Here is a 13,036-nt window from a genome sequence, read left to right as displayed (position 1 = left end):
TATTTTAGGAGCTATACTGCAGAGGATTTTTTTTTTTAAAGAATGTTGAATATAATATTTAATCTTCATTTATTATCTTAAAATATCAAATAATCCTTAAAACAAGATAAATTTACCTGAGAAGCAACATACAAGATATTTATACTTGCTTTAAAAGAATATATATTGAATACAAGTATATCTTTGTCTTTTCACTGGCAGAAATATGAACAAGTGAAAAAAATTACACACTCAAATACAAAATATACTTATATTCAAGATACATTCTCTGAAAGCAAGTCTAAATATCGAATACGTTTCTATCATATCTAATATGATTTTTTATATCATTTTAAAAAGGACAAAACGCTAGATAACTCTAGGAATTTTTGCAGTGATTATTTTAATGAAATAAATAAAAATAAAAATTAAAGTATTTTTTTTCCATGTAATTCAGTGAATGAATTAAAAGATAATATTGTCCTCTTTACTGTTGTATTCACATTTAATACAACCTTTTAAGTCGAGGCACAAGATGAATAGTTGGTTAGGAGCAAAATATTAATCGTTGTAATAATCAATGAATAATCGTTTAATCGTTCCAATTATCAGATTAGTTGATTATTAAAATAATCATTAGTTGCAGCCCTTGTGGACAGATGTCAACATATAGCTGCACTGAATCCTAGAGAGAAGTGCTACATAAATCCACTATTTAGGTTGCTCTACGTTATCTTAAACAGGTTTTCAAAATAGTTTTACACAATCCTTCTAGACAGGGGGATGATGACGATGATGCATATGTCTTATGTTGAGAAAGATATTTTATGACACAGCTGTCTACACATTGATAATGTTCTCTTTGCAAGGAAGTAAATGTAGAACACCCAAACTGTGCACGTTTTTAATAAACGGTTATTCACCATTACAACAGACATTCCGTTTTCTATTAGCTTCTAAAAGATAGTTCATAGTGGGAGGTGGGATGAACGCACCTTCTTCTTCATGGCAGTGCTTGACATTTCACTGCTAAACTTCACTGTGTCACTGTAGGCTGCAGATATTCAATAACTGCAACAGAAACCTAAGAACGCACAAAATCACGCACACAATAAAAACACAAATAACTAATAAAACAATCCTCTCACTTGTTAAAAGAATCTGGAGGGGCCATATTCCGCTGCATTTAACATGCGAGGCAAACTATGTTATGAGTGTTTTAGATTCATGATTCGTCTTAATTTGTGAGTAGTTATTGGTGTTTTTGGTGAGAATGGCTGTAACGCATTAAAAAGGGTTGAAATACAAGAGTAGGAGAAACAGCAGATCATCCGACAGAGGTCACGAGTATTCTTGCTGTAATGACATAACAAAATATGAATAAAAACAATCTTCATCCGGATCAGTTTCTGTCAATATGAACTTTAATTTATATTTTCACACTAGATTGATAGACCGAACCAAACTAAAAACCATTCCGAAACATGCTAGAGCAGCGCATAAGATTCAGTCGCTGTTAGTATGCAGTTAGAATACTGATATAAATCACATACCTGATTAAAGTCCAGATCAAATCCTGATCTAAATAACACCTCAATGTTTGCCCTGCAGTTCGCGAATGGCGACGATGAGCACATGACTAACTATAAACACGCGATCTCGCGATGACTTGTTGTGAGAGGGCGTTCAGCTGGCAGCAGGAAGTGCCTGCCATGCCTGTCGAAAAGGAGAAACCGGCTGCTGGCAGCCGCCAATGAGATCCTAACATCAGTTTCATACTCCGTGTGCAGTGCGTATACGGTACAGGAGCAGCACGCGCTATAGTGCTTTCACATGCTGCGTTTGCAGTGCGCTACTGATCCGCAGTTTCTGTGTGCCACAAAATCAAAAATGTGTAAGGAATTTTGATTTTAAATCCAAACGTTAACTTTGATATTGTTTAAGGCATTGAAACAGTATGACAATTTTAATCATTGTGATTCTTTGTTTTACATGTAGTTCGAGTTGAAGAAAAGCTATCGCGCTATATCTGTTGCTAAGGAGAAGAATGAGACGCATTTGCGTTCACTCTGTCTTTTTTTAGGGTAAAAAAAATGATAGCATTTTGCAACTTTTGGGACTATAATCATACTTTTTTTGTTTTTCTTGACCCTGTAATTTAGTAACTGTAGAACAAAACTGTAATTATGCGTATATGATGAAATTATTACAGTTTCTTGACAATCAATGTCTATTTTAATGTGAACAATGCGCAGCCACTTTAATTCAGTGCGGTGCAGCACAGCAAAAATAGACTCAGTCCGTAAACGATCGCTGTACTACTGCACCGCAACTGGAACGGATCGACGGACTGCATCTGCGTGCCGTGTAAAAGCTCTAACCTGTTAACATGGGTACGGAAAAAAATACTCACCGCATACGCACTGCAAACGGAGTATGTGTGAAACGGCGTAACAGAGATTTATTTATATGTCTATGGAGACATCAGCCATTGCACCCTTTTCACAGACCTGTTATGACAAGTTCTGCCTTCTTTAACAACATAAATGTAGCCAACTTATTTTATATTTCCAATTTTTTAAATATGTGTGTAAAATAATAACATTGTACTTTGTATTGTATTACCTGGATTACGGTTTAAAATATCAGTTACTAGAGCTGTGATGAGCCTTCTAACACAGCTGCTGGGGGAGAGAAAGAACAATTGGCCTATTTTTATCTTCTTACTACTTGTGGCAGGGCGGAGGGCAGGGCCGGGTTGTGATTATACACACCTGGTCCCTTATCAGGCTAATTAAGCCTCTGAGAGGGATAAAGGCTGATGGCAGACAGTGGTGTGACAAGAGAGATGGACATGTCTGTGCGTGCATCTTTTGCTTCAGTTTTATATTAAACTATTATTTATATTATCAAGCCGGTTCTCGCCTCCTCCTTTCCATTGAATTACGTTACACTACTGTTTTCCAGCTCAGTGTATTTTTATCTTCTTTGCAAAGCTGTGAAAGCATAATTGGTGATTTTTTTTTTTCTTTTCTTTTTTTTTTTTGCTGTTGGAGCAAATGGGTTTGCAAAAATTACTTCTTTTTTTAACTGGAAGTATTTTTTATGTTATTTAACAGGGGAATATAGTCATGTTTACAAGACCTTAATCATCTAACAAATTCCAACATGAATACATCAAAAGTAGATGCCTTATGAGCTTTTTTATTATTCTTTAGGGAAACTATTGAGTCATAAAAATTATTCTAAGTAATAATTCTCTGCCAACTGGCAGAGGGGGTCCAACAAATCCCAAAAGGAAAAATCGAACCCTTTGGACTGATGGGCTTGTCCAGACCTGCCAAAAAAAATAGCTTGAGGACGGTCTCATCACTAACAAACCTGGAGGCTGCCTCGGCCAACTCCTCAGCAAAGATGTCGACAGGACGACCGTGCTGGAAGAAGGCCAAGGGATCGGGCAACCGGGCGAGGCATTGGGCCGCAGCTGGGCTCAATAACACACCTTTCATGCCTCTGCTGGGTCCAAAGTTTGGTCAGATCATTCTGTCACAAATTTGGAGGATGATCCCAAGATGCAGGATGGAAATGAAAACAAATTAAACTAAATACAATTAAAACAAAACAAAACCAACAAAATACAAACTAAACTCACCAGAGAAATTAATTTAAACTAGAAAAGTTAATCAGGACAAACTTTAGGTTGGCTTGAAAAAGCCTAGTCTGAAAGTTTATTGATCGATAGAATGCTTAGCTAAGAACTGCTAACATGTTTTAGCACTTCGCTATACATTGCTAGCATGTGTTATCACTTAGTAACCCCATCTGGTTGCTAGGCAGTTACCAGTGTGACACTCAAAAGGCTCCTTGCCAGCGAGTCAAATGAGCCAACCCGGAAGTGTCTACAATGTTCTGGTGCAGAGAAATGTGTTTTGCTACTTGGTTGCTAGGGTCAGCCCATGTAGTTGCTAGGCAGTTTCCAGGGTGATAATAAGAAGGCTACTTGCTGTCCTGAGTCATACAAGCCAACAATGAAGTCTCTATGACATTCTGATCCTGAGATACCCATCTAAGTGATTTTGAATGGAAGTCAATGGGGTTTGGTTGTTAGGGTGCTCTAAATAGTTGCTAGGGCATGGATAAGTAGTTTCCATGATAATACTTGAAGACTGATTGCTCACCCAAATAAAACAAGCCAACTCTCATGTCTCTAGGACATTCTGGTCCGAAGATTTTACACTCTAAATCGAAGTCAATAGGACTGGTTGCTAGGGAGCTCTAAATGAGAGCCTAGGTCATGGCTAAGTAGTTTGCACAGTGATGCATAAATAGTGATTTGTATCCCGATTCAGATGAGCCCACTTCTCTATGACATTCTGATCTGGAGATCTGTTGCGACAAATTTCTTGCCAATGTTTTTCAAGCCGACCTAATAAAGAAAAGTTAGAGATGATGGCAAACACTTTTGTTATGGTGAATAGTTCCAACAATCTGTCTGAAAAAGGAAGAAGAGGCAGAGAGAGAACATCTAAAAAAAAAAGTAAAAATTGCCAGGAAGCTGGAAAGAGGTGATCATTATCCCAATAAGTAAACCTGGAAAAGATGCCCGTAGGCTTGTAAACTACAGACCAATTTCCTTGTCCCATATTATTCCATTAATTCCAAATGAACCATTACCCACCTTGTGATCTACATATCAGTCAATTTCATTCAAATATAGCCATTTATATGCCCTCAAGTCCAATGCCGTGCTCGATGATCCAAACTTTCATATTGCAGGGCGAGTTCTCGCTCATACGCTGCATAAACTTTTCACACAAAAACACAGGCTTTTCCATTTCCCAATTTTTCTTTCCTCTCCAGATCCTCCTTCGCCTCACACCTTAATCCATCCAAAAACCTCCATCCAGAAACCATCAAGTCAAGTCAAGTGGTTTTTAGTGTCGTTTCAACCATATACAGTTAGTACAGTACACAGCAAAACGAGACACAGGACCACATGAGACAACACAACGAAATAAAATACCTATATATACCTATATAAAGTGCACGTGCAAACATGTGCAAAGTACAGGACAGTACAACAAATTACTGACAATGAACAGGACAACAGACACAGTGCAGCGCCGACCAGTACTCAGTAGTGCAAAAAGATGACAGTTTCTAAAAACGTAAACAACATACTATGAGATAGTGTTCTATGCACATAGCAGTTATTGAGGTAGCAGACAGTTATAAAGTGACAGTAATTAAAGTGCAACTCAGGACTCGTGTGTGTGTGTGTGTGTGTGTGTGTGCGTGTGTGTCAAACCAGTCTCTGAGTATTGAGGAGTCTGATGGCTTGGGGGAAGAAGCTGTTACACAGTCTGGCCGTGAGGGCCCGAATGCTTCGGTACCTCTTGCCACCACGGTCCTGTCATCGGCGAACTTGACGATGTGGTTCCAGCTGTGCATTGCTGCACAGTCGTGAGTCAGCAGAGTGAACAGCAGTGGACTGAGCACACAGCCCTGGGGGGCCCCAGTGCTCAGTGTGGTGGTGGTGGAGATGCTGTTCCCGATCCGGACTGACTGAGGTCTCCCAGTCAGGAAGTCCAGGATCCAGTTGCAGAGGGAGGTGTCCAGGCCCAGCAGGTTCAGCTTTCCAATCAGGTGCTGGGGAATGATTGTGTTGAATGCTGAGCTGAAATCTATGAACAGCATTCGAACGTATGAGTCCTTATCGTCTAGGTGGGTGAGGGCCAGATGGAGGGTTGTGGCGATGGCATCGTCCGTTGAATGGTTTGGACGATACGCAAACTGTAGTGGGTCTAGTGAGGGGGGCAGCTGGGTCTTAATGTGCCTCATGACGAGCCTCGGGTGGAAGTGCGACGGGACGGTAGTCGTTGAGGCAGGACACTGAAGACTTCTTTGGCATGGGGATGATGGTGGTGGCCTTGAAGCACGTTGGAACGACGGCGCTGCTCAGAGAGATGTTGAAGATGTAGGTAAGAACATCTGCTAGCTGGTCTGCACATCCTCTGAGCACTCTGCCAGGAATATTGTCTGGTCCAGCAGCCTTCCGTGGGTTGACTCTACATAGAGTTTTCCTCACATCTGCCGTGGTAAGACAGAGCACCTGGTCGTTGGGAGGAGGGGTGGTCTTCCTCGCCACCACGTCGTTCTGCACTTGAAACCGAGCATAGAAGTCGTTCAGCGCATCTGGAAGGGAGGCATCTTTGTCACAGGCAACTGATGTTGTGCTGTAGTTGGTGATGGCCTGGATGCCCTGCCACATGCGCCACGTGTCACTGCTGTCCTGAAAGTGACTGTGGATTCTCTGGGCGTGTGCACGCTTTGCCTCTCTGATTGCCCGTGACAGTTTGGCCCTAGCTGTTCTTAGGGCTGCCTTATCGCCTGCTCTGAAGGCGGAGTCTCGGGACCTCAGCAGCGTGCGCACCTCCGCAGTCATCCACGGCTTCTGGTTGGAGCGTGTGGTGATGGTCTTGGAGAAAGTGACATCATCAATGCACTTGCTGATGTAGCTGGTCACTGATGCTGTGTATTCCTCCAAGTTGGTAGAATTGCCATATGTTGCAGAGATGGCTCCTGCTGGCCAGGTTTTCACCTGCTTCTGAAGCGGTTTTGTGCGTCTGACGAGCAGTCTGTATGCTGGAATTAACATAACAGAGATGTGGTCTGAGTAGACGAGGTGGGGGCGGGGCTCCGTCCGGTACGCGCCTGGGATGTTTGTGTAAACAAGATCAAGCGCGTTCGCCCCTCTCATTGCAAAGTCCACATACTGATGGAATTTAGAGAGCACTGTCTTGAGATTTGCATGGTTGAAATCTCCGGTGACAATAAACTGTCCGTCGGGGTGAGCGTTCTGCAGTTCGCTCATAGCCCCATACAGTTCACAGAGCGCTTCCTTAGCGTTAGCGCTGGGGGGAATGTAAACTCCGGTTATTTAAACAGTGGTGAATTCCCGTGGTAGATAAAAAGGTCTGCATCTAACAGTCACAAGCTCCAACAGCGATGAACAGTAACTAGAGACTAGCATAGAGTTCTTGCACCATTCCGTGTTGATGTAAACACACAAGCCACCACCGCGAGTCTTACCGCAGAGAGCTGTATTTCTGTCGGCACAAAACGAAGTGAGCCCGTCTAGCTGAATGGCGGCATCCGGAACTCTGTCGCTGAGCCACGTCTCCGTGAAAGCAAAGACGCAGCAATCTCTAAACTCACACTGCGTAGCCTGCTGGAGTCGGATATAGTCCAGTTTATTGTCCAGGGAGCAAACATTTGAGAGCAGGATAGACGGGAGAGCCAGCCGGCTAGGGTTTGTTTTTAGCCTAGCATGAACCGCCGCCCTCTTGCCGCGCTTCCGCTTTCTCGCACACCGCTTACGACGTCCTCGCCACCGGCATCAGGCGACGCCGAGGACTGGAGGCCTGGTCTCCGCAGCAAGCCGAGAATGCATAGCGCCTCCTGCAGGTCATCATGCAGCTTGGTTTTTGCATGAGTCTTATATTTTAGTAGTGTCTGGCGATGGTAGACACGAACACCGGTTGCTCCGATGTCCATGTGCTGCAAAAGTCGGGCTTTTTTAACAAAAATAGCACCATTGTGGATCCGGAGTGGCCGCTGCGTGCTACCGCGCCGCCATCTTGGATCATCTTTTTCACCATGGTAGTGAGGTCAAAGGTTACCTATGCAGCATCCATATCTTGTATAAATACATTTTCTGCAATAACTCCTCCACAACAGGCCACCCCAGATTTCACTTTGATTAAAGTTATCCACAAATCCCTACCCACCAGAACCAATACCAAGCTTCCCCTTACCATCGATCTACTAATCTCAGCCAGGACAACATTTCTCTAAACCTCAAAAAAACTAGATGCAACGTTCATCCTTGCGTTCTTCAGCTTCCTTCACTGTTCAGAACTCACTACCATGGTGAAATTTGACCCAAGAACCCATCCCACCATTTCAGACCGCCATATCATAGACAACGAGACATTCGGCTACCTTATCAAACAAAGCAAAACAGATCAGACCAAAAAGGGTCTGATCACTTTCCATTTTCAATCTGCCAACACCCATTGAGCCCTTACAGAGGGCCTCTAACCAGAACCCCTCTTGATCCACTTTTAGTAGATGACAAAAACAAGCAGTTTCCTAATTCGAGTTCCAAAAACACCTTAAATCTGTGCTGCTCAATTCCGGCATCTCAGATAAACTGTACTCAAGCCATTCCTTTTGCATCTGCAGCCTACAAAGGCCTGCCCGTGCTCCAAATACTATTACTGGGCCACCAGTCACCCGACGCATATCTCAACCACATCCACACCAACCGTCCAGTCCGGGAGCCCACCCCATTTCAAATTGCTGGACAGCATGCCTCAAACACTCAAGGGCTCTCCCATTTGAACCGCAGCAGGGGGTTCTCCCATTTGAATGTAGTGCAAGCTAGTATGATTTTGAGTGTAGTGCATTGGGTGCCTCAACCAGCTTCAACAAAGCAGAGACGCCTGTCTTCACATCTCACATCTTCCATGTTTGTTTACACACAGGACTGCATGTTTTACCCAGTCAGTGACGGCAACAGAATGCAACGCGTTTTTAAAAGTTGCTCTTAAAACACATCACTGCAAATGCTTCAAAAGACATCAATGACATCCATCAAGTGCATGTTCACAAAATATCAACAATTAAATATAGCACAAATGGGTGCAATAATGGTCCAGAATGCCTTCAAAACAGCAAGACACAGTGCAGCTGAATGAAATTTACTTTTTAGAGTTAAACTTGACATTGCATTTTTTTTAAAGGCACGATGCATGATAATAGTCAAAGCTATTCATCTAGTGCAAGTTTAGTTAGAAAAACATTTAAATCCAGATAGTCAGATGCTGCCTGGTGCACACTGTACGATTTTGGCCTCGATTCTTCCGTCAGAGACAAATTTCAAGAGTCCTAAAGGATTTCTGTCGTCGTATGGAAAAAATCTTACAACGTTCAGTGTGATACTTTTAACTTTTGATTACTTTTAATACATTTACTTTAAATGTCTGTGTGGCAGGGCGGAAGTCGGGGCCAGGTCGTGATTCTACACACCCGGTCCCTTATCAGGCTAATCAAGCCTCTGAGAGGGATACTGCAGAGGCCGACTGCAGAAGGCCGACTGCAGAAGATGGTGCAGGAGAGAGAGAGATCGTTTACAGGATCGTTTACATGTCCGTCATGTGTGTGTTTGTGTCTTTTCAGCTTCACAATTATACTTGGCTTCACAACAGCAGGGCTCTCCCAGTCTCTGACTCTCTCCCCGTCTGGAGGGTCTGTGGCCGTTTTTATGCCGCTCTCCCCATGTTCACTGAAATTAGAGACATAATTTAGTGTTAGACATAATTTAGCTCAGGTGCAACGCCCTTACCGCTTTCTCTCCCTGGATGGGCGCTTGACCACTCCCCCACTTTCACAGTCTGTAAACTTCTTTAGTTCAGATTCACACAAAAAAGTTTATACAATTTATACTGGTAAGTATTTAAGGGCAGGGGTTAAATTGGGATTTTGGAGGTGGGTTGATTCATGCTGAATCAACAAAAAATGAGTACATAAATATACAAATAATAACAGTGAAACATTTTACAGTGTGTTGGTCGAGTGGCCTTTTAATCCCAAGTTATGATATCTATATTGATGTAGCTTCGGATGAAACGATTCAAAACCACTTTGTGTATAGGCTACAGCTTATGCCCCACATACATTCACAGAATGTATAATAGGCTGATTACAAATACATTCTGTAACTCACCTTTTTTGTTTTCCCCTATGTGAATGCAGAAATGTGTCATTTTTTGGGCCACAAGTCTTTTTATTTCCACAATGAATCTTTGCTGGTGGTAGCTAATTATTACTGTAGGCTACCTCCCCCACTCTCATTCTCAATATCTGTAATTTTTTGTATTTGTCATCAGGCTGTCTTATCAGTACCGCCGCTCCCTATACGCATATTACACAGCCTACGTAGGGCACCAACTCCATAGGGGGCACCATATTACACTAGGGGGGCACCAGAAACTCCACTGGCTGCCCTTACTCACAAGTTATACATTCAAGAACCCGGTAGTGGAACATAGACTATTGCCTCCGCCTCGCAACTTTCACACTGCGCCATGCAACTCACATTCCACCAACAACCCCACCAACGAATCTTTCCGCTTCGCTTCTATTCTTGATCGGGATGATCAGGACCACAGTTGGCTACAATGTGTATCGTTCATGGTGATATCTATGCATTCATATCATGCAGTCTGACAAGCAACAATATTAAAGGACTGTAAAAATCCTACAATGTATAGTGGGCTTAAGTCCCCTTTGGTGTAGATACATCTCCTATGACTGGCTCATCTCTCTCCTTTTCACCTGTGTGACAAACTGAGCACCAGTGGGCAGGGCCATGGGTGCAATGATGAAAAATAGGCATTGATGTCTTGCTGAAGAGGCAGTCATATGCAGATGTTCCAAATGAGTTGTTTCAACAGCATGGTTTAAATAAATGCTCTTTTTCTATTAAGGAGGAAGTTTTCAGTTCTGAAACGTACAGTATGTTTTTATAGAACAATGACATCTTATATGTCAAAAGATCGAGGAAAATGTTATTCCTCATGTCATGAACCATTTAACAAAATAAGATTAAAAACGTTTTACAATCTATCTGAGAGCAAGCAGCACTAGACACAGGGATGTTCAGATTAGATATAGTATTTTTATTTATTTTTTACATAGCGTTATGGCATTTAGTAGTTATTAGTTCATAAAAATGTGCAGTTCTTGCAGCTTTAACTGTCTTATTATACAAGAACAAGAGATCCTTCATGTTCTCAAAGTGAACTTGAAGTAGCTGATTTACAAGCACATTCTGCCTTCCTAAAATGTAATGCCTTTCTCCGTAAAATGTGCATATTGTTGTCTATCCAAGGGGATTTATGTACTTCTGACCTAGTTCTTGTTTTGACAGGGGCAATTGAGTCAAATATTGACAGACATAAAAAGTTGATATCTTTTAACCGATTTGCCATGCTGGCCTCATTAGTCCAGTTATCAGAAGCAGAAAAAATGGCTGAAAATCTATGTACAATTTCTGGAGTTAGAAAGAGATTGATAGGAGAAACTTGTCTTACTTTTATCTTTAGTTAATACTATGTAAAAAAAAAAAATGCTTTTATGATCTGACACTAGTGTCCTCTATTTTCAGATTACTCTAAACTAATCCAAGAGTAAATGCCACATCTAATGTATAACCTCGATTATGTGTTGGACCAGATCCATGTTGCTCTAAATTAAAAGACTGTGTAATGTTTGGAAATGTGTTTACTCCAGGATCATCAGCCCTGTCTGCATGAAAATTAAAATCACAGATTTTAATAATTGTATCATATTTTAAAACCAAAACAGAGAGCAATTCTAAGAATTCATCCCTAAAATTGGAATTATAATTTGCAGAACAATATATCAAACAACAAATTATAAGATCTTTTCTTGATATTTTAAACTGCACAACTTCAAATGAAGAAATAACACAAAAGATTTTGCTCAGTGCAAATAAAATAATCTTTAAAAAACATTGTTAATCACTTTACGTTTTAAAAACATACAAAGAGGTACAAAAGCTTTTAATTGTTCTAAAAATAAATAATTTCCACTGAATATGAACTGGATCTGTTAAACAAATGACAGGCCAAAAGTTTAACGAGAGCCACAATGAAAGATAAATCTATTATTACCCATCATTTTAATTTTCATATTTTATTGATAATAAGACATATACCTTTTAATTTCGTTCACATTTTAATTTTTAATCATGAACTTACAGGACGAGCATATAGCAGATAACGTGTTTATTTATATGATTAAAATATGAACAAAACACGTAAAAAATTAACTGAACAGAACTCAAACGACAACTCAAACATTCCTCCTTTTCCGCATCGACTTAAACTGGGTGCTGCCTGTGCATAATCAAACGCAACAAGGGAGACTGATGCTGAGGCAATTGTCATTAGATTTCGCGTCCCTGCCTCGGACAGACGACTTCTCGTGGCAGAACTGTGTGTTTATGTTTGTGTGTTTTTCCTTCAGTTTATTATTAAAACTATTATTTACATTGTCAAGCTGGTTCTCGCCTCATCCTTTCCCTTAACCCACTTTACAATGTATTTGTTAGAGAGAAAAAAGCTTGCAGTAGCTTTGATAGCAGAAAGTATTAAAAGGACTTGTTTATATTTAGGTCTAAGCATTTTCTTGGTGAATTTAAATTAGTTCAATAACTGGGGTCTCTGATATTCGTAAACGATAAGGTAATATTTAATTAAAAGAAATTATGAGACATTCAATGTCTCTTCACAAATTTGGACAGTTTTTAAAAATTTCTTGTTGCTTAGTAGCCTACTCTCAAAGACATAATTGGTGAAGTAAAAACGTGTGTGTGAAAAACACTTTGGTGTAAAGTGACGTCACTTCATAGACATCAATGTATCCTGCAGCGCTGACGCGAGTCATGTGATGAGTCTTAAAGCATATAAATATCACTCACTTTTGCACATTCACAATCACAAAGTGACCGATTATGGTTCCAAAATGGTGAATTTCTCAGATAGATGAGGAGTTTGGATCCCTGAAATTATAATTTGTTTTATGCATTTATTTATTTTGTGGAATTTAATAATGTTCCACAGCACACCTGACAATCTTTCACGGCACACTAGTGTGCGGCACAGTGGTTGGGGAAACCACTGTACTACAGAGGCACGACACTGACAGTCATCAATGGGACATAACAGGTTGAGAATTAACACAACCATAGTTAGCTTTGTATTTGCATTCAAAGGTAAGCGTACAAAGTTGTTGCTGAGATAATGTTTTTGATACATCAAAGTGGTTTAAACTGAAGCAGAAATTTTACAACCCTGAATTAGAGTAAGCAAATTGTGAAGACTCAAAAGTCAACAGAAGTAAAATGTATAAAAGTGTTCATAAGCAGACTCAAACTTATATTCTTTTGAACCGGAGTCCAATGCTC

The 13,036-nt window shown here is 40.8% G+C and overlaps 1 protein-coding gene across 1 annotated transcript in view; it reads right to left on the bottom strand.

Moving 5' to 3' along the window:
* The window catches only part of LOC127659693 (ras-related GTP-binding protein A), a 43,552-nt gene extending 41,938 nt beyond the window's left edge, over positions 1–1,614 (bottom strand). Inside the window, exons 1-2 of the mRNA XM_052149627.1 lie at positions 1,533–1,614; positions 975–1,063 (exon numbers count right to left, since the gene is read on the bottom strand). Coding sequence (XP_052005587.1) covers positions 975–1,001 — 27 coding nt within the window. The 5' untranslated portion in view covers positions 1,002–1,063; positions 1,533–1,614. The remainder of the gene's footprint in view (positions 1–974; positions 1,064–1,532) is intronic.
* Between the last annotated feature and the right edge of the window lie 11,422 nt (positions 1,615–13,036).

This window comes from Xyrauchen texanus, chromosome 19 (assembly GCF_025860055.1).
Source record: "Xyrauchen texanus isolate HMW12.3.18 chromosome 19, RBS_HiC_50CHRs, whole genome shotgun sequence".
Taxonomy (NCBI): domain Eukaryota; kingdom Metazoa; phylum Chordata; class Actinopteri; order Cypriniformes; family Catostomidae; genus Xyrauchen; species Xyrauchen texanus.
The sequence above is the reverse complement of the archived record's forward strand: the minus strand, read 5'-3'. Positions and strand labels throughout refer to the sequence as shown.